Source organism: Octopus sinensis, linkage group LG22, assembly GCF_006345805.1.
Source record: "Octopus sinensis linkage group LG22, ASM634580v1, whole genome shotgun sequence".
NCBI lineage: Eukaryota > Metazoa > Mollusca > Cephalopoda > Octopoda > Octopodidae > Octopus > Octopus sinensis.
The window spans coordinates 5685158-5712530 of record NC_043018.1 but is presented as its reverse complement, the minus strand read 5'-3'; the positions used below and the strand labels follow the sequence as shown (position 1 = coordinate 5712530).

At 40.9% G+C, this 27373-nt stretch overlaps 1 protein-coding gene across 1 annotated transcript in view; it reads left to right on the top strand.

Moving 5' to 3' along the window:
- LOC115223195 (serine/threonine-protein kinase/endoribonuclease IRE1) overlaps positions 1-27373 on the top strand; it is a 72885-nt gene that overhangs the window by 3225 nt on the left and 42287 nt on the right. Inside the window, exons 3-4 of the mRNA XM_036512333.1 lie at positions 15006-15114; positions 21671-21707. Coding sequence (XP_036368226.1) covers positions 15006-15114; positions 21671-21707 — 146 coding nt within the window. The remainder of the gene's footprint in view (positions 1-15005; positions 15115-21670; positions 21708-27373) is intronic.

Sequence of the window (27373 nt, the reverse complement as noted above, 5' to 3'; positions counted from 1 at the left end):
AAATATGCGGAAAAATACGGACATAATGATTTTGACAAAAATTTCAAAACATTTCTGTAGTTACGGTTAGGGTTTTAGGGTTGGGGTTTAGTGTTGGGGAAAAAAGTCAAAATTGAAGAATTAGGGGGAGGGGGAATCTAACAATGCCGATTTTTGGCAATTTTCTGGAACCTCCGTATCTGAAAACGGGGGTTTTTGGCAAAAAAAAAATTAGAAAATAAACAAATTTGGGAGAAAATGGGTGGAAGTCTTTCTTTTTGTTGTTTCAGTCATTGGAATGCAGCCATGCTGGGGCACCGTCTTCAATTTTTTTTTTTCATTGTAATAAATTGGCCCCCATCAGATGCCTTCTTTTGCTGAATTGCTCAGATATGGTGATATAAACAAACCAACACTGGTTGTGGGGTAAACAAATATAAGAATACACACACACACACACACGCACGCACGCGACTGGCTTCCTCTCAGTTTCTATCTACGAAATTCACTTGCATATATAAGAATGCAAAAACCTTGTGGCCTATGCTAGGGGTGTAACCAGTCCACTTATGCGTGCTTTTCTTCATTGGACACTAAACTCTGCTTGTGAAGACCATTTGAGGCAAGTGAAATCGAAGTCAAAATCAAACTCAGTGACTGGCATCCGTTGCTAGTGGAGCACTAAGAGTACCATATGAGTGAGATCGTTGCCAGAGCAACAAGCTGGCCTTCATGCTGATGAAATGTTAAACACACCATTCGAGCGTGAGCGTTACCGCGTCGCCTTACTAGCACTTATGCTGGTGGCACACGAAACATTCGAGCAAGGTTGTCGCCAGTGCCGCTGGACTGGCTCCTGTGCAGGTGGCACATAAAAAGCACCATTTGGGCGTGGCCGTTGCCAGTACCACCAAACTGGCCCTCGTGCTGGTGGCATGTAAAAGCACCCACTACACTCTTGGAGTGGTTGGTGTTAGGAAGGGCATCCAGCTGTAGAAACTCTGCCAGATCAGATTGGAGCCTGGGGCAGCCATCTGGTTCGCCAGACCTCAGTCAAATTGTCCAACCCATGCTAGCATGGAAAGCGGACGTTAAATGATGATGATGATGGTTAAACCACAATTGAACATTAAACGCATGCATACACTCACACACACACACACACACACACACACACAAACACGCATGCGCTCTAGTTTGCAAAACAAATCAAGACGAGTGTACTCAGTGCATGATATTGAGTACATTATTTATTCAGTTGACCCACAAACCCACATGTAGGGACAACCGCTTAACACTAATCAATGAAATCCATCTCTCTTTTGCTGGTGTTAGGATAAAATCAATGCTGTGCAATCTGTGAAGAGGTTGTTGTTAAGAAGGAAGAATTCCGAGCCATAGAAACCATGCCAGAAATGTCACATATGAGTAAAATGTGATCCCCAAACCTGTCTTGCAGGAGAACAGTAATTCCGAATAATAACTGTCTTGGATCCTGACAACTTCTCTAACCCATGCCAGTATGGAATGCAGACATAAATCAATGATAAGGATAAATATTATCAATTAGTTATAAACAGTGTCAGTGAATTTGCAGAATGGCTGTTGCACATATGTTTGAATTTCTCTGTTTTGGTTAGGATTTTCTCAATTTCTTTTTTTTGTATCATATCACACATTTCAAAACAATTCGGTAGGGGAAAGCCTTTTTGAAGCCATGTTTTAAAACTCTGATCCCTCTCTAACCCTTTCTCATTGTCCCTTTGGAACAGCAATCTTCACTAAATTTCATTTAGTCTAGCTTCTCTTGTTGGTTAATAATGCTTATTTTATTATCTATAACTCTGTGCAGACTCAGGATAGTGACCACTTAATGAATGACCATTGACTTCATTTGTAATCATGTGTGTTGGGTTTCTTGAGGCTGTCTCGTGTAATTTTTTCTTATTCTTTTCATCTCTGTTTGAAGTGCAATGCGAAGAGAAGTTAGCCTCTTCCTGTGTGCATTACAATCAACAATGTAATAAATAACATCTGTCACTCTATCATGTTCATAGTGTGTTAATTAAATGATAACAGGGATAAACTTGGGTATCAATTTTCGTAGACAAAGATTTCTTCATCAGGCGGGCGTAGGAGGGGCTGTGTGATAAATAGCTTGCTAACGAATCACATGGTTCTGGGGTCAGTCCCACTGTGTGGCACCTTGGGCAAGTGTCTTCTACTATAGCCTTGGGCCGACCAAAGCCTTGTGAGTGGATTTGGTAGACGGAAACTGAAAGAAGCCTGTCGTATATATGTATGTGCATATATATATATATGTATGTGTATGTTTGTGTGTCTGTATTTGTCTCCCCAACATCGCTTGACAACCGATGCTGGTGTGTTTATGTCCCCGTAACTTAGCAGCTCGGCAAAAGAGACCGATAGAATAAGTACTAGGCTTCCAAAGAATAAGTCCTGTGGTTGATTTGGTCGACTAAAAGCGGTGCTCTAGCATGGCCACAGTCAAATGACTGAAACAAGTAAAAGAGTTGTTGTTTAACCCCAGGTTAATCTTGATGGAACAGATTGTGATCTAAGGCATTCCAGTTATATTTTTTTAGGGGTATCTATTGTGTCCTTTCCATTGGTTTTTTTACACTTCAAAGTGTGATTTATCCCTTTGGCATTTAATCCGCACATATATGGCCCAAATATTCTACTTGTTTTCTGTTAAAACTGACCAGATTCACCCTCTCATGCTTAACCCACAATGTCATTCTAAAAATATACAAACACAGAATTGAAATCTTGAAGCTACAATATAATGCATGATTAATTCAAAACCCTGTGGATTAATTTGTATTATGTTTGACAAAGAAATCTGGGTGCTAAAGTGTTAAGCAATGTCACTTGTATCTTGTCTTCCTCGAAAAACTTGTCTGGTCATGGGGAAACATTACCTCACATAGAAACAGGTTGGTGACAGAGAGGGCATCCATCCGTAGAAAATCTGCCACAGCAAATTCGATCTGACCCATGCAAGCATGAAAAAAATGGACAGTAATCCTTTAGCATTCAAATTATTCTGTCGAATGTGATGCGTATTTATTCACATTGTGTTGAATTAATCATGCTTCATCTTGTAACTTTGAGATTTCGATGATGCGATTTATGTTCAAAAATGACATTGTATGGTATGTATGAGATATCAGATTTGGCCAGTTTGAACTTAAAACAGATGGAATATTTTGGCTGGATGTGACCGGTTTAAATGCTAACGAGTTAAATATGTGTTTGTGTGTGTATATTTATGCGTGTGCATGTATTTAAGTGTATATGTGTTTAAATATGTATGTGTTTGTAAGCTTGTACTTATGTGTGTACCTGTGTCTGAATATGTGTATATTTGTGTCATCATCATCATTTAAAGTCCACTTTCCATGCTGGCATGGGTTGGATGGTTTGACAGGCGATGAGCTGGTAGAAACATTTAGCATGCCGGGCGATATGCGTAGCTGTATTTCGTCTGCCATTACGTTCTGAGTTCAAATTCCGCTGAGGTTGACTTTGCCTTTCATCCTTTCGGGGTTGATTAAATAAGTACCAGTTACGCACTGGGGTCGATATAATCGACTTAATCCGTTTGTCTGTCCTTGTTTGTGCTCTCTGTGTTTAGCCCCTTGTGGGTAGTAAAGAAATAGGTTTGACAGGAGTTGGCTTGCTGAAGAGAGCTGCCCAAACTCTGTGTCTGTTTTGGCATGGTTTCTACAGCTGAATGCCTATCCTAATGTCACTCACTTTACAGAGTGTACTGCGTGCTTTAACGTGGCACTGCCACAGGCGTTTTTTTACGTGGCACCAACATCCATGAACGCACACGATTAGGATCACTCGACTCAAGAGAGATGCTGGGGACTTGCCTGTATGTATAAAGACAGCCATGATTTTAATTAGTTTGACACGTCTACTCTAGCACAGCAAACTACCAGAAGTCTCTTGGTCCCATGTCATCTCTGTTGCTATTAATTACTATTTTTCTTTTTAAAAAAGTGTATCGTTTTTGTTTTATGAACCTATAAAAGTTTATTTTATACAATATTGATAGGAAGACGAGAATGATTTATTGTTGTGTCATTGTAGCAGTTTCATGTCAGCCATTTCTCTTCTAAACATCTTTGTTTAATGAAACATATGTCTATCATCATCATCATCTATTTGAAAGTCCATTTACGGATCTTTTCAGTTTGAACGGCAGTTTTTTCTAGCAGTGTCATATGAAATTATCACCCACACTTATGACCCTAGTATCGATCTATTGCATTTCAATCTGTTTTAGGGTTAGGGTTAGTTATGGGTGGGGGGGAGGGTATCTTTTTTTCTTCACAAAACCCAATCTGTTTCTTAAACGAGGGACATATTCATATGGCACAGAATGTTTTTTACCTCAATAGACGTTGCTGATTGGTTGAAATTGAAGGAAAAAAAAACAACAAATATCTTACAAACTATAGAATTTTCTCAATAAAGCCAAGAGAAAAAGATGTTTTATAAACACATTCTACCAGTATACAAAATTTAAAAGTGTTTAGTTACCTAGAAATTATGTTAAAAACTGCCGTTCAAACCGAAAAGATTCCCATTTTCTCATGTTTGCATGGGTTACATGAAATTTGTTGAGGCAGGTTTTTCAATGGCTCGATGCTCTTCCTGCTGCCAACCTTCACCTGTGTCTAAGTAAGGTGGTATTTCTCCTTGGCCAGACATGTTTTTCACTGAAGACTGGTGATGCTCATTTTTACAATGATCACGTGATGTCCAGATAATGTTATACACAAATGCATATATAAATGTATACATATATATACACTGTCACATATATCAACCACATGGTTCCAGGTTCAGTCTTACTGTGTGGTACCTTGGGCAAGTGTCTTCTATAGCCTTGGGCCGACCAAAGTCTTGTGAGTGGATTTGGTAGATGGAAGCTGAAAGAAGCCCATCATATATATATATATATATCATCATCATCATCATCATTTAACGTCCGTTTTCCGCGCTAGCACGGGTTGGACGGTTTCGACCGGGGGTCTGGGGAGCTCGGGACTGCCCCAGGCTCCAGTCTAGTCTGGCAATGTTTCTACAGCTGGATGCCCTTCCTAACGCCAACCACTCCGCGAGTGTAGTGGGTGTTTTTTACGTGCCACCTGCACAGGTGCCAGAGGGGTCTGGCATCGGCCACGTTCGGATGGTGCTTTTTATGGGGGGGGGTGCAGAAATATAGGGGAGCACCAGTGGGAGGGATGGTTCAGAGGACAGGTACTAGGCAAGTAGAACGTAGGATACCGAGAGAGGGGTAATGCATGGTGAAATAGCGTATTGAAGAGGGGGCTTCAAATAGTAGACACCTATAATGGTGGTGGGGGTGTGCAGAAATATAGGGGAGCACCAGTGGGAGGGGTGGTTCAGAGGACAGGTTCTAGGCAAGTAGAACGTAGGATATCGAGAGAGGGGTAATGCATGGTGAAATAGCGTATTGAAGAGGGGGGTTCAAAGAGTAGACACCTATAATGGTAGTGGGGGGGTGCAGAAATATATGGGAGCACCAGTGGGAGGGGTGGTTCAGAGGACAGGTTCTAGGCAAGTAGAACGTAGGATATCGAGAGAGGGGTAATGCATGGTGAAATAGCGTATTGAAGAGGGGGGTTCAAAGAGTAGACACCTATAATGGTGGTGGGGGGGGGTGCAGAATATAGGGGAGCACCAGTGGGAGGGGTGGTTCAGAGGACAGGTTCTAGGCAAGTAGAACGTAGGATATCGAGAGAGGGGTAATGCATGGTGAAATAGCGTATTGAAGAGGGGGGTTCAAAGAGTAGACACCTATAATGGTGGTGGGGGGTGCAGAAATATAGGGGAACACCAGTGGGAGGGGTGGTTCAGAGGACAGGTTCTAGGCAAGTAGAACGTAGGATATCGAGAGAGGGGTAATGCATGGTGAATAGCGTATTGAAGAGGGGGCTTCAAATAGTAGACACCTATATGGTGGTGGGGGTGTGCAGAAATATAGGGGAGCACCAGTGGGAGGGGTGGTTCAGAGGACAGTTCTAGGCAAGTAGAACGTAGGATATCGAGAGAGGGGTAATGCATGGTAAATAGCGTATTGAAGAGGGGGGTTCAAAGAGTAGACACCTATAATGGTAGTGGGGGGGTGCAGAAATATATGGGAGCACCAGTGGGAGGGGTGGTTCAGAGGACAGGTTCTAGGCAAGTAGAACGTAGGATATCGAGAGAGGGGTAATGCATGGTGAAATAGCGTATTGAAGAGGGGGGTTCAAAGAGTAGACACCTATAATGGTGGTGGGGGGGGGTGCAGAATATAGGGGAGCACCAGTGGGAGGGGTGGTTCAGAGGACAGGTTCTAGGCAAGTAGAACGTAGGATATCGAGAGAGGGGTAATGCATGGTGAAATAGCGTATTGAAGAGGGGGGTTCAAAGAGTAGACACCTATAATGGTGGTGGGGGGTGCAGAAATATAGGGGAACACCAGTGGGAGGGGTGGTTCAGAGGACAGGTTCTAGGCAAGTAGAACGTAGGATATCGAGAGAGGGGTAATGCATGGTGAAATAGCGTATTGAAGAGGGGGGTTCAAAGAGTAGACACCTATAATGGTGGTGGGAGAAACGACATCCGGTATAGTTGGAGCAAATAGAGATATTCGGTATTGGTGGTGGGGGTGGGTAGGGCGGGCGCGCCGCGAAGAATCGGCAGCCAACTTCTATCAGCCCTGTAAGGGAGAATAGATCTTAAATATCTATAACGATAACTAGTGAATTATACAGAATATGCAAAAACGAGGCGAGGCTGAAATAGTAAACAGAGTGGCGTCTTGGGGGATCAGAATAATAATAATTAATAAATAATAATAATAAATAGAAATACGGGATGAATTAAAGTTCAAGGATTTCTTATCTTGGGATCACTTCGTTTACGGACAGTCTTGGCAAAAGGAATTCGGAATCAAGAATGAGGCAGGTTACTAGCTTAAGTATGCATGGAGTCCAGACAGACAATGTAAAAAGAGGGGGAGAGAAGGCGCGAAGAATCGGCAGCCAATTTCTATCAGCCCTGTAAGGGAGAATAGATCTTAAATATCTATACGATAACTAGTGAATTATACAGAATATGCAAAAACGAGGCGAGGCTGAAATAGTAAACAGAGTGGCGTCTAGGAGGATCAGAATAATAATAATTAATAAATAATAATAATAAATAGAATACGGGATGAATTAAAGTTCAAGGATTTCTTATCTTGGGATCACTTCGTTTACGGACAGTCTTGGCAAAAGGAATTCGGAATCAAGAATGAGGCAGGTTACTAGCTTAAGTATGCATAGGAGTCCAGACAGACAATGTAAAAAGAGGGGGAGAGAAGGGCGCGAAGAATCGGCAGCCAATTTCTATCAGCCCTGTAAGGGAGAATAGATCTTAAATATCTATAACGATAACTAGTGAATTATACAGAATATGCAAAAACGAGGCGAGGCTGAAATAGTAAACAGAGTGGCGTCTAGGGGGATCAGAATAATAATAATTAATAAATAATAATAATAAATAGAAATACGGGATGAATTAAAGTTCAAGGATTTCTTATCTTGGGATCACTTCGTTTACGGACAGTCTTGGCAAAAGGAATTCGGAATCAATATATATATATATATATTTACATATGTTATTTTTTTCTGTAGTTTCGGCTCAGTGCTGCAGCTATGCTGATGCACCATTGTTGCATATATATGTTCGTGTGTCTGTGTTTTTCCCCCACAAAATTGCTTGATAACTGAAACTGGTGCGCTTATGTTCCCATAACTTAGCATTTCGGCAAAAGAGACTGATAGAATAAGTTCTAGGTTTACAAAGAATAAGTCCTGGGGTCGATTTGCTTGACTAAAGGTGGTACTCCAGCATGGCCACAGTCAAATGACTGAAACAAGAATACATATATACTCATTCATACACACATAAATACATACATATATACACATTCACACACATATATAAATATATACATATTTACACATTTACACACACATAAATATATACATGTATACACATTTACACACATATATACATATATACACTGCCAGATCGGATTGGAGCCTGGTGTGGCCTCCCGGCTTGCCAGACCTCAATCAAACTGTCCCCATGCCAGTATGGAAAGTGGACGTTAAATGACAGTGATACACATTTACACACACATCTAAATACATACATATATACACATTCACACACATATGAATATACATATATACACATTCACATACATATATAAATATATACACATTCACACACATATAGATATATACAATATACACTTTCACATACACATATAAATATATACATATATACATTTTCGCATATATAGGAGGAGACCCCCTTCGGTCATGAATGACCATTGGATTGCACTTAGAAAGTTACCCTCCGAGGCACAAGTCAGGGTAAGATTGTTTGTGGAAGGCTAGCAGTCGCCATGCATACCAGCCTCTCCTCTCCACGCCACTGATGTTATCCAAGGGAAAAGCAAAGGCTGATATAGCTTGGCACCAGTGATGTCGCAACTCATTTCTACAGCTGAGTGAACTGGAGCAACGTGAAATAAAGTGTCTTGCTCAAGAACACAACACACAGCCCGGTCTGGGAATCGAACTCACAATCTTACGATCGTAAGCTCTACACTCTAACCACTGAGCCATGCGCTTTCACATATATAAATATATACATATATACTCACCCATGCTAGCATGGAAGACAGATGTTAAACGATGATGATGATGATGATATACATTCACACATATAAATATATACATATATACACATCCACACACATATATGTGACAGGTTTCCTTTAGTTTCCATCTATCAAATCTACTACCAATACTTCAATCAACCCAGAGCTATACTTGAAGACACTTGTTCAAGGTGCCATTCAGTGGGATTGAACTTAGGATCACATGGTTGGGAAGCAAACTTGACCAACTACAAGGCCAATTTATTGGCTCCTAACAAGAATTTTCCATTCATTAGACACAGAATGTTTGCTATTGTAGCCATAGTCTGTGTCAACCAGCTGTGGTTTTTTGACATATATGATCTATGTTTAACCATTTTTTTTGTGTGGCATTTGTAGGCATCTTAGAAGTGTGTTGGTGTGGTTGTAAGTCCTTACAATAATTGATTGCACTCCCTTGTTTAACCCTTTAGTGTTCAGATTATTCAATCAAATATAATGCCTATTGATTCCCATTGATTTGAATTAATCATGCATTATCTCATATCTTCATGATCTTGATAGTGCAATTACTTAATGTAGAATAACATTGTAGGGTAGGTGTGAGAACCTGGATCTGGTCAGTTTGAACATAAAACAGATTAGCTATTTTGGCCGGATATGGCCGGTTTAAATACTAAAGGGTCAAGTAAGTAGTCAAACATTGTGAAGTCACATGGCCTAGTGTTTAGGGTGTTGCTCTGACAATTGTCAGATTGTAGGTTCAATTCCCAGATTGAGCAGTGTGCTGTGTTGTTGAGCAAAGCACTTCATTTTATGTTGCTCTACAGCTGTGTGGGGGGAACAGCATCTCAAAGAATGAATCTAAGGTTTCCTCTATGTCCGGCCAAAATATTCTCTGTTCTATGTTCAAACTGGCTAGATCTGGTTTCTCGCTCTAGCCCCGCAATATCATTCTAAAAAATTAACATTTACCTCATCAAAATCTCAAACTACAAGACACTGCAAGATTAATTCAAAATATTTGAATGGTAAAGGGTTAAAAGACATGTTATTCTCTCTCTGCTTGCTTTCCTGTTCTTCATTGTGGGAAGGCATTGAGAAAGGGAGCAGGAGCGGAGGCAACTACATCTTGGAATTGGGACTGGAATATTTCATGATAGCTTTTATCTTTTTCTTGTTTCAGTCATTAGTCTGGGGCACTGCCATGCAGGGTTGAATCAAGCAAATCAATTTTGGCACTTATTTGTTAAGCCTGATATTGGTGAAGTGCTAAGTTATGAGAGCATAAACAAACCAATACCTATTTCTTTACTACCCAGAAGGGGCTAAACACAGAGAGGACAAACAAGGACAGACAAACAGATTAAGTCGATTATATCGACCCCAGTGCGTAACTGGTACTTATTTAATCGACCCCGAAAGGATGAAAGGCAAAGTCGGCCTCGGCAGAATTTGAACTCAAAACATAGCGGCAGACGAAATACCTATTTCTTTATTACCCACAAGGAGCTAAACACAGAGGGGACAAACAAGGACAGACAAACAGATTAAGTCGATTATATCGACCCCAGTGCGTAGCTGGTACTTATTTAATCGACCCCGAAAGGATGAAAGGCAAAGTCGGCCTCGGCAGAATTTGAACTCAAAACATAGCGGCAGACGAAATACCTATTTCTTTATTACCCACAAGGGGCTAAACACAGAGGGGACAAGCAAGGACAGACAAACGGATTAAGTCGATTACATCGACCCCAGTGCGTAACTGGTACTTATTTAATCAACCCCGAAAGGATGAAGGGCAAAGTCGGCCTCGGCAGAATTTGAACTCAAAACATAGCGGCAGAGGAAATACTGTGAAGCATTTTGCCCAGCGTGCTAGCGCTTCTGCCAGCTCGCTTATTGTTAGCGAAGTTGGGAGAGCCGAACACATTATTGTTAGAGCATGTAACAAACCAATACCGGTTGTCAAACAGTGAGCAGGGGACAAGCCCAAAGACACACACACACACAGAGGATGAGCTTCTTTCAGTTTCTCTCTACCAAATCCCCAAATCCTCTTACAAGGTTTTGGTTGGCTCAGTGCTATAGTAGAAAACACTTGCCCAAGATGTTGTGCTGTGGTACTGAACCTGAGAAAAGGCGGCGAGCTGGCAGAAATGCTAGCGCGCCGGGCGAAATGCTTAGCGGTATTTCATCTGTCTTTACTTTCTGAGTTCAAATTCTGCTGAGGTCGACTTTGCCGTTCATCCTTTCGGGGTTGATTAAATAAGTACCAGTTACGCATTGGGGTCGATATAATCAACTTAATCCGTTTGTCTGTCTTTGTTTGTCCTCTCTGTGTTTAGCCCCTTGTGGGTAGTAAAGAAATAGGTACTGAACCTGAGACCACATGATTAGGAAGCAAGTTTTTTAACAACACAGCCATGCTGGCACATAATTGGACTGAATATATCAATATTTCTATTGTACTAACACCATATGCTTTCTTGATAACAGCATTGTGGTATTGAAACAGTAATAAACCTCTTATTTTTATCTTTAAATCTTATAACTACCATCATTATCAGTTATGAAAATGTATTCCCTAGACACAATATTTCATGGACTAACTACAAAGTATTCAGTGTATAAGAAGTACTTCATCATCTTGCTATCTATCTATCTATCTGCTCAGTCGAAGTCGACTCTCAGTCAGTTCTATCCTGAGCTGCTTCTTTCAGATTGGCTATGTCCATTCCGGTATCACTCTTGATGGTGTCAAGACTGTGGGTTCTTGGTCGGCCTCTTCCTCTCTTGCCACTGACCATTCCGAGTATGATGTCCTTCTCCAGGGATTTTCTCTGCATAATATGACCGAAATATGCCAATCTATGCTATACAGAGATCAAATCTATCTTAGGGGAACATTGGGACACTTCTATTGGTTTTATAAGGCATTCTCCAAGACAAAGTCTTCAAGTAGTACCCTTATAATCTAATGGATTTCACCACTGGTTCTAATTAAGAATTACTTTACAATAATAACAAACAACTGGCATTATGTCAGTTATGACGATTAGGGTTCCCGTTGATCCTATCAATAGAACAGCCTGCTCTTGAGATTGATGTGAAAGTTGGTTGAGCACCCTACAGACACACAAACCCTTAATGTAGTTCTTAGTGAGATTCAGCTTGACACAGAATGTGACGGGGCTGGCCCTTTGAGAAAATAGATATAACTAATTTTACCAGCTGAGTGGACTGGATTAACATGAAATAAAATGTCTTGCTCAAGGAGACAAGGCACTGCTGGGAATCGACCTCATGACCATACGACCATGAGCTGAATACCCTAACCACTAAACCATGTGCCTTCACTCTAAAATAGTATGGTTCGCTTCAGTGGGTAACAAAGAGATTTCTTCTCTAAAAATGGATGATAATCATCATCATTGTTTAATGTTTGCCTTCCATGCTGGCATGGGTTGGACAGTGTGACATGGAGCTGCCCGGCTGGGAGCTGCATGTTGTGGCATGGTTTCTATGGCTGGATGCCCTTTCTAACGCCAGCCACCTAACAGAGGGTGCTGGGTGCCTTTTACATGCTACCTGCACGGGTGCTTTTTATGTGGCACCAGCATCTGAAAGGACAATTCTGTATGTGTGGAAGACAACTATTTTACTACTAATACATGACTACTACTACTACTACTGCTACTGCTGCTGCTGCTAATAGTAATAATAATAATAATAATAATTTGTTCGTTTATTGGCCACAAGGGCTAACAAAAATCAATTAAAACATAAAGGGACAAAACAGGATGAAAGTTATAATAGTAATAATAATGGCTTCAAATTTTGCTACTAGGGCAGCAATTTTGGGTAGGGGGATGTGTCGATTACATCGATCCCCCCCATCCTCCAGTGTTCGACTGGTACTTATTTTATTGACCCCTAAATGATGAAAGGTAAAGTTGACCTCAGCAGAGTTTGAACTCAGAACGTAGCGGCAGATGAAATTCCGCTAGGCATTTTGCCCGGCATGCTAACGACTCTGCTAGCTTGCTGTCTTAGTAATAATAATAATAATAATAATAATAATAATAATAATGATGATGTAGTGAGTTGTGAAAACTAATGTTAATAGGTTTAAATTTCCATTAGATTTACTATTATTTTATTTATGCTGTTTTATCAAGCATTCATCACTGGGAAAAGTGTCGTTATGAATATGTACATGGGAATAAAAATTGCTTTTTACAGACAGCTTGATGTCTCTCTGTTACTAACTGTGAAGTAGGTTAGTTGTCAGGTAAAGCAGATCAAAGCAAAGTCACTAGGTATTGCTTTTTCTTTTGCATTGCATGGGGGTCTTCTATTGTATATCATATAGAATGTTCCTTTCTTTCAACCTCTTAGGCTGAGGGTGAGGTCAGGTACTCTTTCTCACTGACTTCTGAAACAATAATTGTGCAAGATACCAGGTACCTGACCTCAAAATCTATTGGCTAGGAGGTGTAAGGTATTTTTTTCTTAAGGCGGCGAGCTGGCAGAAACATTGACGCGCCGGGTGGAATGCTTAGCGGTATTTCGTCTGCCATTACGTTCTGAGTTCAAATTCCGCCGAAGTCGACTTTGCCATTCATCCTTTCGAGGTCGATAAATTAAGTACTAGTTTCGCACTGGGGTCGATGTAATCAACTTAATCCGTTTGTTTGTCCCCTCTGTGTTTAGCCCTTTGTGGGTAGTAAAGAAATAGGTATTTTTTTCTTTTTTATTGAATCACTTCAGGTCATTTCTCAATCTTTCGTCCTCTCTTGGTCAAATAATGTCCCACTGCATGGTTCTTAGGGTGGGCAAGTGTCTTTCTCTATAGCCCTAGGCTGATCAAAGCCTTGTGAATGCATTAGGTAGATGGAAATTGAAAAAAGCCCATTGTGTGTGTGTGTGTAACTTTGTCTTCACATCATGTGATGGTTGTAAGTAGACATCACCATCATACCAGCAATGATGTTTGTTTCCAGTTTGCCATCATCATCATTTAACGTCTGCCTTCCATGCTGGCATGGGCTGGACGGTTCATTAAAATATCCAAGAGGTAGTGGGTGCTGACTGTATTCCACTGGGATTTGTATGTTGTTGTTTGTGTTATGAAGTAGGGTTTTGAAATCCTTAAGTTGGTCAGCACTATGGGTTCACAAAATGAGGCAGTCAGCCAAATAATGTCTCCAATTTTCTAACTGATATTTATGGAAGTTGATGCCATACTTTAATGCAGATTGTTCATATATTTGAATGGTTTTCAGAATGGCTTTCAGCTGGCCAGACAGAAGACTGCACCAGACTTCTGTGTCTGTTTTGGCATGGTCTTTATGGCTGGATGACCATCCTGCAGAGTGGACACCCTGAAGAGTGCCATGGAAAAAAGGACCTTAAATGATGATGAACATCATCATCACCATTCAGATTTAAGATATTATTTGCCTCTGATGATCCTTTTCTTGGCAGAAGAGTTCATTTTCTAAGGACTGCAGCCATGCTGGGCTACCACCTTAAAGAGTTTAGTTGAATGAATCATCCCTTGTGCTTCTTTTTTAAAAGGCTTATACTTATTCTATCAGTCTCTTCTACTGAACCACTAAGTTATGAGTGTGTAAACAAACACATACACACACATACATATATACATACGTGTGTTGGGATTCTTTCAGCAGTTTCTGATTTCTTTATTGCCCACAAGGGGCTAAACACAGAGGGGACAAACAAGGACAGACCAACGGATTGAGTTGATTACATCAACCCCAGTGCGTAACTGGTACTTAATTTATCGACCCCGAAAGGATGAAAGGCAAAGTTGACCTCGGCGGAATTTGAACTCAGAACGTAGCGGCAGACGAAATACAGCTACGCATTTCGCCCGCCGTGCTAACGTTTCTGCCAGCTCACCGCCTGTCTGGTAGACAGTTTCTGTCTACTAGATCCACTCACAAGTTTTGGTTGGTGTGGGGTTACAGTAGAAGAAACCTGCCTAGGGTGTCATGCAGTGAAACTGAACCCAAGACCACATGGCTAGGTGGAAGCACACTTCTTAACCACACAGCTATGCTTGTGCCACATTCTTTCTTATAATTTCTTAGATTTAGACTAATACCCCTAAACATTCTCCATGTTCCTGTTCACCGAACATTTACTATTCTTTCATTCCAGAATAGATTTGCCATGTTGTTATCTCCATTATTGTATTTGATCTTTTTTCTTTTTTTTTTTCTCACCCCAGATACTTCCTGCTGGCAACCATGATAATGTCCTTGTGGTTTCAACACTTAGTGGTTCCTTATATGCCCAAGTACCAAATACTGGGAAAATTCTCTGGATTCTTAAAGAAGGTAAAGTGTTGATCATGTTATTTTATTCTTTCACTATTGTCATCATCACCATTTAATATCCATGTTCCATGCTGTGACATAGTTTCTATGGCTGGATGCCCTTCCTAATGCCAACCACTTAGAGTGTGCTGGGTGCATTTACATTGCACCAGCACAGGTGCATTAATGCAGCACTGGCAAGGGTGCTTTTAAAGGGGAACTGGCACCTGAAAGGACAAGCCTATATGTGTGGAAGACAACAATTTTACTTAGCTTGCCGGGTCTTACCAAATACAGCAAATTGCCACATCTTTCAGTCCCTTATCATATCCTCAGTGAGGCCTGGCATCTGAAGATCCTTCCTCACCACTTCGTCATACGTCTTTCTGGGTTTACCTCTTCCACAGATACCCATCACAATTAGAGGTCAGCGCTTCTTTATGCAGCTGTCCTCATCTATATGTGGGATTCTTTACAGTTTCCGTCTTTCAGATTCACTTGCTAGGATTGAACTCAGAACCCTGTGGTTGCAAAGCAAGCTTCTTAACCATACATGCATTCCTGTACCTATTGACTTGGATATTAGGACCTCTTTCATTTAACCTCTTTTTAAAAGTTCTAAAATCTACACTCTTTACTTTATCTTTTTTTTTCAACCAGCACTTGTTATTGCTTGCTTGGGAATGCTGGAGTGGCTGATCGTTACTGGAGCAGCTATCTGGCCTCCATGCTGGTGGCACATAAAAGACACCATTTGAGCGTGATCGTTACCAGCATCGCCTTACTGGCACCTGTGCTTGTGGCATGTGTAAAAGATTTGAGCGAGGTCGTTGCCAGTACCGCTTGACTGGCCCCGTGCCGGTGGTACATAAAAGCACCCACTACACTCTCGGAGTGGTTGGCGTTAGGAAGGGCATCCAGCTGTAGAAACTCTGCCAGATCAAGATTGAAGTCTGGTGCAGCCATGTGGTTCACCAGCCCTCAGTCATTCGTCCAACCCATGCTAGCATGGAAAACGGACGTTAAACGATGATGATGATGATGAATGTGTTAATAGAAAACAAAAACTGTGGAAAATTACTAATCTCCAGGAAATCTGTTGGAGTTAGAAGAAAAAGCAACATCTTGGGCAAAAATCTCAGACAGTCATGGTTTATGCATAAAGCCGTGCTTCAGTAAATTCAAAATTGTTCACATGTTTACACTTGAGAATCAATGCCTTTTTATGCTTCAGTTGCTGTGATAATCAGTGGTTGAGAATATGCCTTACCTTACCAAATACGCACGCGCACACACACACACACACCACTACCATCGTCAACATCATTTCTGTTGTTTTTAACTCTTCTTTCCTGTGTTTGTATGAGGAAGGTGAAATTACCTGAGTGGAACCATGTAGAAACTCGTGTGTGTGTGTGTATATATATATATATATATATATATTATTTATCTATATTCACATACACACTGAGCTTTCAACCTGTCTATATATAGTTACCTTCTCGAGTCATGCTGATTCATGTGGGCTGGTTTCTGAGGTGTATGAATTCCCCACCTGGATGAGACGCTGGTCCATCGAACCTTTACTCATTTTTGTCAACTGAGTGGACTGGAGCAACGTGAAGTGAAGTGTTTTGCTCAAGAACACAACGTGTCGCCCGGTCCAGGAATTGAAACTGCAATCTTACAATCATGTGTCCAACACCCCAACCACTAAGCCATGTGCCATCATTTAACATCCCTTTTTCCATGCTGGCATGTTTAGGACATGAATATATATATATATATATATATAAATATATATATATATATATATGTATGTGTGTGTATCTTGGGATTTGTGTTTGTCCCCTACACTGCTCAACAACTGGTGATGGTTTGTTTAAGTCCCCATAATGGTTTGGCAAAGGTGACTGATAGAACAAGTGGCAAATTTAAAAACGATACTAAGGCTGATTTGTCTCACCAAACTGTTCAAGGTGCTGCCCCAGCATGGCCACAGATCAGTGACTGAAACAAGTAAAGGATGAAAGATAAAACTTTAAATGTTTGTTCCTTCTCAAGTCACGCCTGGCTCATAAGGGCCGGTTTCCTGGTTTTCTTGGCGTATAGGTTCCCCACCTGCTGGTGTCACATAAAAGCCCCTGTGTCATATAAAAGTACTCAGTACACTTTGTAAAGTGGTTGGCATTAGGAAGGGCATCCAGCCACAGAAACCATGCCAAAACGGACAAATGGAACCTGGGCAGCTTTCCCTCTGACCAACTCCTGTCAAACCATCCAATCCATGCCAGCATGGACAATGGACATTAAATGATGATGGTGATAACATTGGATTCAAGTAGAGAAAAAAATTTAGTACGATATTTAATTCTGCTTACCTTGTTTTGAAGATGGAATCCACACATATATCAGAGATGATGAATTCTCATCTGTGCTTGTGGCTGGCTGTGAGTTTGCTTCTTTGAAAGGGCCCAATAAACCAAAATATATCTGACACTCTTTGCTGGGATGAATTTTTGTCTCTCTTTGATATTTATTATGTTTTTAACACGTTCATAGGTGATGTTATCTCAGGACAATTACTGCAGTAAATAGCCTATTAACCATGTGTATGTATTAAGTATGATACATAGATGGCTATTGTGATCCACACTATTTCCTTATTTTCTCAATGTTCATGTGGTATATTATCAATGATGTTTTGTGGTCAAACTGTTCAGTGTGGATAACTATCAGCTGGTATTTTAGTTGATAGTTAAGGCGGTGAGCTGGCAGAATCGTTAGCACGCCGGGCGAAATGCTTAGCAGTATTTCATCTGCCGTACGTTACGCACTGGGGTCAATATAATACCTATGTCTGCCCTTGTTTGTCCCCTCTGTGTTTAGCCCCTTGAGGGTAATAAAAAAATAGGTATTTTAGCTGAGCATTAGGGAGCATTAGCGCACAACCTTGGGGTGTTGCAGTCATGATTACAAGATTATTGTTTGAATTCTTGAACAGGGCAGTGTATTGTGTTCTTGAGTAAAAACACTGTGTTTCACATTAGTGCAGTCCACTCTGCTGTAAATGAGTGACCTCACAACAGGCTGGTGGCCCATCCAGGAAGAAAACTGTGCGATCTCACACCAATACCATAGACATCAAATAACCTGCCCGTGAGTTTGAGAACTTGAGACAGTTAAAAAAAAAAGGATGTAAAAATTAGAGATAAGGCAGGTGTAGCAGAACAGTTGAGGAGCAATTAGTGCTTAGGTTGGAATTGATATAGCTGTAGTACAACCATAACGATGGCCAGCTTGTGAATAATGATCATGAGAGCTGTTTCTGACATGACAGGAAGAGGCTTGCCAAAGCTTGTGTAATCTGTATCCTGAATATAGTTTTGCTAAAGTGTTGATAGAGCTCAACATGTAAACTATTGCAGTTGTTAGGGAAGTAATATTTAGACAAGATAAGCACAGGCATGGCTGTGTGTTAAGAAGTTTAGTTGTGAATCACATGGTCCCAGGTTCAGTCCCTACCTTGGCCAAATGTCTTCTATTACAGCTCCGGTCTGACCAAAGTCTTGTTAGTGGATTTGGTTGATGGAAACTGAAAGAAGCCTGTCATATAGGCGCAGGAGTGGCTGTGTGGTAAGTAGCTTGCTAACCAACCACATGGTTCCGGGTTCAGTCCCACTGCGCGGCATCTTGGGCAAGTGTCTTCTGCTATAGCCCCGGGCCGACCAATGCCTTGTGAGTGGATTTGGTAGACGGAAACTGAAAGAAGCCTGTCGTGTATATGTGTATATATATATATATGTATGTGTGTGTGTTTGTATGTCTGTGTTTGTCCCCCTAGCATTGCTTGACAACCGATGCTGGTGTGTTTACGTCCCCGTCACTTAGCGGTTCGGCAAAAGAGACTGATAGAATAAGTACTGGGCTTACAAAGAATAAGTCCCGGGGTTGATTTGCTCGACTAAAGGCGGTGCTCCAGCATGGCCACAGTCAAATGACTGAAACAAGTAAAAGAATAAGAATATATCATCATCATCATATGCCTGCTTCCCATGCTGGTATGGGTTGGATGGTTTGACAGGAGCTGGTCAGCTGAAGAGATGCCCAGGCTTCCTGTCCATTTTGTCGTGGTTTCTGCAGCTGGATGCCCCTTCCTAATGCCAGCTAGTTTACAGAGTGTACTTGGTGCTTTTACGTAGCACCGGGATGGGTGTGTTTATGTGGCATTTGTATGGGTGCTTTTTACATGGTGCCAGCACCCACAAGCCTGCAAGGATAGGAATGTTCAGCTGGAAAGGGACGAAGGGGGCAGATTTGTATGGAAGGACAACCATGCTTTTACTTAGCTTGATATGTCTTTTCCAGCACAGAAAACCACCAGGAATCTTGGTCCTCTCATATATATATAAGCTGGATGACCACTAAGTGGACATCCATTATGCGAGAAGTAGACCCCCTATGATCTTACCACTAAGAAAGGATTCTTGAGAACAAACCTTTCTTAGTGGTAAGACTATAGGGGGTCTACTTCTAGCATAATGGATGTCCACTTAGTAGTCATCCCTCTTATATGCATGTAATATAATTTTTCTGAATCTTCAGATTTTTCACTATGCTAGACCACTGGTTTTAAATTGATATTAATCAAATTAATATTCAATTTTTCACCCTTATTATTTTAAATTTATATATATATATATATATGTGAAATAGAAAGATGAATAATCTTGTAGCAGATTAATCAAAAGTTTAACCGATACCTTGGTAGCAAAAATCACAGCAGAAGACAGCACGGTTGGAGGTACAACCATATGGTGTTGCAACCGTGCGTTGGTGCGGATAATTGAAATTAAAATATTATTGGTGAATTGAAGAAATGGAGCTGAACGAAGTTTTGCCATGGGCTCTTAGGAGCCTAGTTCAATTTGTTTTGCTCCGCCTCTGTTCTGTTTTTGTTTTTTCCAACGGATTTCTTATTTCTTCCTGAAGAGAAAGACACAATATGGTCTCATTATTCAATCGGATTTTGGTAAATTGTGCCTTTCGAAACACGTGCAGAATGAAATAAAACGATTTCTGTGCAATCTTCGTTCAGCTCCATTTCTTCAATTCACCAATAATATTTATATATATATATATATATATACTAGCAGTATCGCCCGGCGTTGCTCGGGTTTGTAAGGGAAATAACTATATAAGCATTTTTAGAGAGTTATAGCAAAAAATGCATTAAAAATGGAAAAAAAAAATGATGGTAAATTTTTTTTTAAATCGTTGACTCATCGTAGACATTTTTTTAGAGAGTTACTTCCCTTATATAATAGCGAAAAAATGCATTAAAATGGGAAAAAATTATGGTAAATTTTTTTTTAAATCGTAGACTCATCGTAGACGCGCGCTAATACCCAGAAGGGCTCGATATGAATCACGACTATAAGATACTGCACTGCAAAATGTGGGAGTAGTTAGGAATCTAAATCGTAGGAGACAGACACACAACTTGACTTTTATATATAAAGATATATATATATATATATATATATATATATATATGTAGGTCCCGGGTTGAGTCGGGGTTAACCACAGTAAATAAGGTACTCAATATGAAACAGTTCTAGTCCTGTAGAAGCTCCTTCTATAAAATAAATATATATATATATATATATATATATATACACACACACATACATACACATGCACATATATTTATTTATAGGTGCAGGCATGACTTTGTGGTAAGAAGTTGACTTCCAAATCACATGGATCTGGGTTCAGTCCCACTGTGTGGCACCTTGGGCAAGTGTCTTATGCTATTGCCCAGGGTTGATCAAAGCCTTAAGTGGATTTGGAAGACAGAAACTGAAAGAAGCCTATCATATATGTATGTATCTGTGTGTGTGTGTGTCTGGGTCTGTGTGTGTTGCTGTCTCTTTGCCTTGACGCGGCATGGGAAACAAGTGTCACTGCCATGGTAGTGGTGTCCTCCTCTCCCAGATCTTCTTGGTTTCGAATTATCATTGATGTTTCTGTAACTTTGCATTTTTTTTTTCTAGGTAAGAATGTTGGCCCTATGCAAAGCTATTTTTTTTTTCTTTTTACCTCAGGGAAGAGGTGGTTACTACTAGTCTTGCTTCTCTGTCTTTTGACCTGTCCAGCATAGTAGGCCCTACTGAGAGCTTGCACTCTACTGGCATAGCTCTCAGGGTCATTGAAGAACACAAGCCAGCACATGGCAATCAAGACTGGACCTCAGGTTGAGGAGCTTGGTTGGAAAACCATCTCGTCTCATAACCTCCCATAAGCTGGCACAGGCTATACTGCTATACTGTAAGGGCCCTCAGTCATATCTTATAGATTTACTGTTTTTCTTTACCGAAATTCTTCAGGGAACAGATACCAAATGTCACTTTCGGTAATCTGACATTCTATCCTGGATAACTTGTTTCATTTTCTTATTAGTACTAAACCTGCAGTTTAGGTACCAGTTTTACACCGTTTTCGGGTTTATCTAGACCACAATTATCAAAAAAAAAAAAAAAAAACTAACTTTTTTGGTTTATTTTATATTTTTCAGATCCTGTGCTGAAAATGCCCATTGATTTTTCATCAAAGTGAGTTATTATTATTATTATTATTATTGAGTGAGAGAGCAGTTCATGCCATCAAAGTGACATTGGGGTAAAATATACGAAGCCCAATATATCCATCATGTCTACCCGTCTGATAAGGGCACACCAGGCACATGCATCACAACCATATGTGTGCGACATGGTGATCTCATATCAAGATAAACAGCACATGACCTTGCAGGTGGAGCCCAGTTAGAATTTTCTTCAGGTTGAGTAGCCCATCCCACTCAAAAGGTCCCTGAATAAGGGTTGTTTAAGGATGTTGAAAGAACCACCCATGTTGCTTGTGCCTCTCCAAAAGAGAGAGAGGATTATTATTATTTATCATCATCATCATCATCATCAATAAGGTGGTGAGCTGGCAGAATCACTAACCTGCTTAGCTGCATTTTGTCTGTGTTCACATTCTGATAAACAGCTCATGACCTGTTAGGTGGGGGACTTGTTAGAATTTTCTTCAGGTCAAGTAAACCATTCCAGTCAAAAGGGCCTTGAATAAGGTTTGTTTAACCCTTTAACATAATGCTTAGGCCTTCGTGCTGATGGCACATTAAACACACCATTCGAGCGTGATCGTTACCGCATCACCTTACTAGCACTTGTGCTGGTGGCACACGAAATATTCGAGTGAGGTCATTACCAGTGTCACTGGACTGGCTCCTGTGCAGGTGGCACATAAAAAGCACCATTTGGGTGTGGCCGTTGCCAGTACTGCCTGACTGGCCCTCGTGCTGGTGGCACGTAAAAGCACCCACTACACTCTCGGAGTGGTTGGCGTTAGGAAGGGCATCCAGCTGTAGAAACTCTGCCAGATCAGATTGGAGTCTGGTTCGCCAGACCTCAGTCAAATCGTCCAACCCATGCTAGCATGGAAAGCGGACGTTAAATGATGATGATGATGATGATGATTCCTATTGATTTGAATTAATCATGCATTATCTCATATCTTCAAGATCTTGATGGTGTAATTACTTAATGTAGAATAACATTGTAGGGTAGGTGTTGGAGCCTGGATCTGGTCAGTTTGAACATAAAACAGATTAGCTATTTTGGCCGGATATGGCCGGTTTAAATACTAAAGGATTAAGGACGAAAAAGACACCCATGTTTCCAGAGGTGAATTAGTCAAAATTCCTCTCAACACATGGCTATGATGCTCCTCCACTACTTCTGCTCATGATCAGAGATACGCAGACCGTCAGCCACCATGGGACTGACAAGCAAATCTGTGGTATATTTCTGTAGCTCATCTTTTATACCAAGACAAAACATGTACATGATAACACTTGCAATCAGTTAAGATCAGAAGTCATGAGAACCACTGCCTGGTACTGCATCAGGGTATTTATTATTAGAATCATTAGCTTCTACGCCCTTTTAAAGCCTAGCCAGGCTCATGGGCCCGGTTTCCTGGTTTCAATGGTGTATGTGGTCCCCAGTTGGACGGGACGCCAGTCCATCACAGTGTTACTCATTTTTGCCAGCTGAGTGGACTGGAGCAACGTGAAATGAAGTGTTTTGTTCAAGAACACAACACGTCACCCGGTCCAGGAATCGAAACCACAATCTTACAATCATGATGCTGACACCCTAACCACTATGCCACATGTCTCCACAGAATCATTAGCATGCTGTATTAAATGCTTAGTGGCATTTTGTCTGTCTTTATGTTCTGAGTTCAAATTCCACCAAATGTGTGTGTGTGCCTTTGTGTCTATCTTTAATTCTTGTCACTTCTAGACAGCTGGTGTTGGTGTGTTAATATACAAATATATGGGAAATTACCACCTGTATCATCTCTTGTGAAAGGTAGAAGAGTCCAGTTTGCTGGACATTGTTGTAGAGCTGAAAACGAGGTAATTTCTACTCTTCTCCTCTGGAAGCCATCTGCTCGCGATACCAGAGGGCACACACTCTCCTACCCTGATGTAACCTCCAGGGATACAGGCATCCAGCAACAGGATCTCCGTAATGCTATGATGGACCGTGAAGTCTGGCGTAACATAGTAAATTCCTTTGTCTCGACCACGGTCGAACAATGATGATGGTGGTGTGTTAAAGTCAGTGTGACTTTACAGTTTTGGCAAAAGAGACCAATGGAATAAGTACCAGGGTTGATTCATTTGACTAAAAAAAATATCCTTAAAGGTGGTGTCCCAGTATGGCTGCGGTCCAGTGACTGAAAGAAGTAAAATATAAAAGACTAGCGTTGCCGGGTCATGGTGCAAGTGCATGCATATACAGCTGTGTGCGTGCGCACATACATGCGAGTACTGTCCATATCTCCGACCAATCACATACAGCTAGCTGGCATTCAATTGGCGTATCAAGTTTCGGGCATTTTGATTGGGTTTTGGATAGAAAATTCACAAAAAAGTCACTTCTATTGATTTTTTAATGGCTTTGGTGGGGTTACTGGGGAAATGTAAAGATGTGCACGACCACCCTTGGACGGTTTTGAATGACCATAGAAAGTGCGAGCCCTCTAACTGAAAAATTGTGGATTTGTATAAAGGATACACACACGCACACAGACAGACATTTTGCCATTTATATATATAGAGATAACAGCAACAAGTGCAGTAGCAAGAACAACAATAACAACATTGGAAATGGTGATAGATACAAGAGTTTATTTGTTAATTTCAATGGCAAATTCCTAAGTTAGGTGTCTAAGACAACAAACTGCAACAGCTGTTGCACAGTTGAACCAGAAGAAGAAGAAGAAAAACAACAATGACAACAGCAACAGCGATATAGCTGGGATATGAGTGGAATGTCCTACCATTCCCACCACCGCTGATTTTACTGCTTCCAGAGCAGCAAGAGGTAACAGTAATATCATGATTGACGACGGCACCACCACTACCATTGTTATGATAGTGAAGAACAGTTGGGCTGTCTGAAATATGACAGTTATACCTGTAAATAGGTAGTCTTTCGAGAAGGCAGGAGGTGTCACAGACAGAAGGTAGCAAAGCCTTGTTGTTATTACCAGCAGGTGTGTTGGGTAATATTAACAGATGCAGTGTTTCTTACAGGTGTATCAACATTAAAAAGCCAATTCCTATTACAGTCTAAAAAATACCTGAGGTATTGTTTCTCTTTTAATTGTTCCAGTTGTTTGATTGTGGTCCTCACGGGGCACTAGGTTGGGTTCCAGATCAGTCAAGGCTGATCTGGAACCCAGCCTAGGCCCCCATATCTACAGCATTCGCTGCTGGAATAAGGAGTGGTTGGAGATCACGCGGTCATTAGCCTCAAATCAACGGGCCTGCTCGGCGTTTGTGAGAGATGCAGCATTGAGGATGAATGAAGCCAGCGCAACCCACCCCGGGTGAATGCTGTAAGAAGAAGAAGAAGAAGAAGGGGCACTGCTTTAAAGGGTCTTAGTCAAATGAATTGATTCCAGTGCTTATGATTTTAAAAGTCTGTTACCTACTTATTTAATTAGTCTCTTTTGCTGTAGAAATGAGTTGCGATGTCACTGGTGCCAAGCTGTATCAGCCTTTGCCTTTCCTTTGGATAACATCGGTGGCATGGAGATTGGAGGCTGGTATGCATGGGTGACAGTTGATCTTCCATAAACAAACTTGCCTGGAGTTGTGCCATAAAGGGTAACTTTCTAGGTGCAATCCCATGGTTATTCATGACTGAAGGGGGTCTTTGCCCTTTTACCTTCTCTTAGATAATCAGCTAAAGAGTCGAAGAGCCTCATCTTCTCTGGGTCTGATGTGGTACCTGTGAGTGCCCTTTTTCTTGAAGCACTTCTGTGATATGCCAATTAACTCATAGCTGGGAACCTGACAGGTGCTGCCTGTCTGGGTCAGACTAGAGCTAGGAACAATACTGGCTAAGAGGTGGTTCCATACTCCTCAGAACCTTGAAACTCTTGAACCAGGGCCCCACTGCTAAATGTGATACCTGGGACCATAAATGTGTTTCTGTGATCTGTGTCTGGAACTATTGACATCATAACTGTAGTTTTATATTCTACGTATGGAACGAACAAATATAGCAATATGGTTCTACCATCTGTATCTAGAATCATAAATGTCATAGCAAGGCATTCCATATATGGAGTCATTGCAAGATATCACTGTGATCCACATCTGGAATTATAGCATCATATCATTATGATCTATTTCTGGAATCATAGAGCTTAGAGCAAGGTTTCTCTGGGGTCTATATCTGGAATCATAGCAATATGAGTGATAACATGATATCACTATGATCTATATCTGGAATCATTGCAAGATATCACTGTGATCCATATCTGGAATTATAGCATGATATCATTATGATCTTTATCTGGAACCATAGCAAGGCTTCTCCTGTGATCTATATCTGAAATCATAGATCTTATAGCAAGGTGTCTCTGATCCATATCTAGAATCATAGACATCATAGCAAGGCTTTTCTGTGATCTATGTCCAGAATAAATAGACTAATTGCACTTTTAATCACTACTAGTAATTGACTAATAATACATGCAGCATCTAATGGCTTTTAGATCACTTGCAGTCGATAGAAAACTGCACATACATGCTTCACACATGTTAAATGTGTGTATTAATTTAGATTTAAGAGACAAGGTATTGTCACAGATGTGTTTGCCTTGTAGTAAAATTAATATACTTGTTTACAAAACTGATATTCATACAGACTGACAGATCTGCCTTACGTATTTTAACATTTTCAGTATGTGAGTGAGTGTGTGTGTGTGTTAATGCATACTATGAATTAATTCCAAGCCCTGAATAACATCCAGTGGATTAGTAGCATGCAGCTTTTCAGGTCTGTTTGTTCTTGTTGAGGTAAAAAAAAAAACCCCAAAAAACTGCAAATTATCTACAAGTATGTACAAAAATTAAAAAAATAAATGCGCCCTTTTAAAGCCTACTTTCTTTACTACCCACAAGGGGCTAAACACAGAGAGGACAAACAAGGACAGACAACGGATTAAGTCGATTACATCGACTCCAGTGCGTAACTGGTACTTAATTTATCGACCCTGAAAGGATGAAAGGCAAAGTTGACCTTGGCGGAATTTGAACTCAGAATGTTACGGCTACGCATTTCGTCCGGCGTGCTACCAATTCTGCCAGCTCCCTTTTAAAGCCTAGCTAGGCTCATGGGCCTGGTTTCCCGGTTTCAATGGCGTATGTGTTCCCCAGCTGGACAAGACGCCAGTCCATTGCAGTATTATTCATTTTTGCCAGCTGTGTGGACTGCAGCAATGTGAAATGAAGTGTTTTGCTCAAGAATACAACTCGTTGACCAGCCCAGGAATCAAAACCACAATCTTAAAATCATGATACTAAGCCATGCGCCTCCACAAAATAAATGCACCCTTTTAAAGCCTAGCCAGGCTCATGGGCCCGGTTTCTATGGCGTATGTGTTCTCCAGCTGGACGGGACGCCAGTGTATCACAGCTTTACTCATTTTTGCCAGCTGAGTGGACTGGAGCAATGTAAAATGAAGTGTTTTACTCAAGACCACAGTGCATCACCCGGCCCAGGAATCGAAAACACAATCTTACGATCATGATACTAACACCCTAACCACTAAGCCTCCACACACAAGTATGTACAAGTGGACAGGAATTCCATATGGTATATCTATTGTAAACTATGGAAGCTCAAGA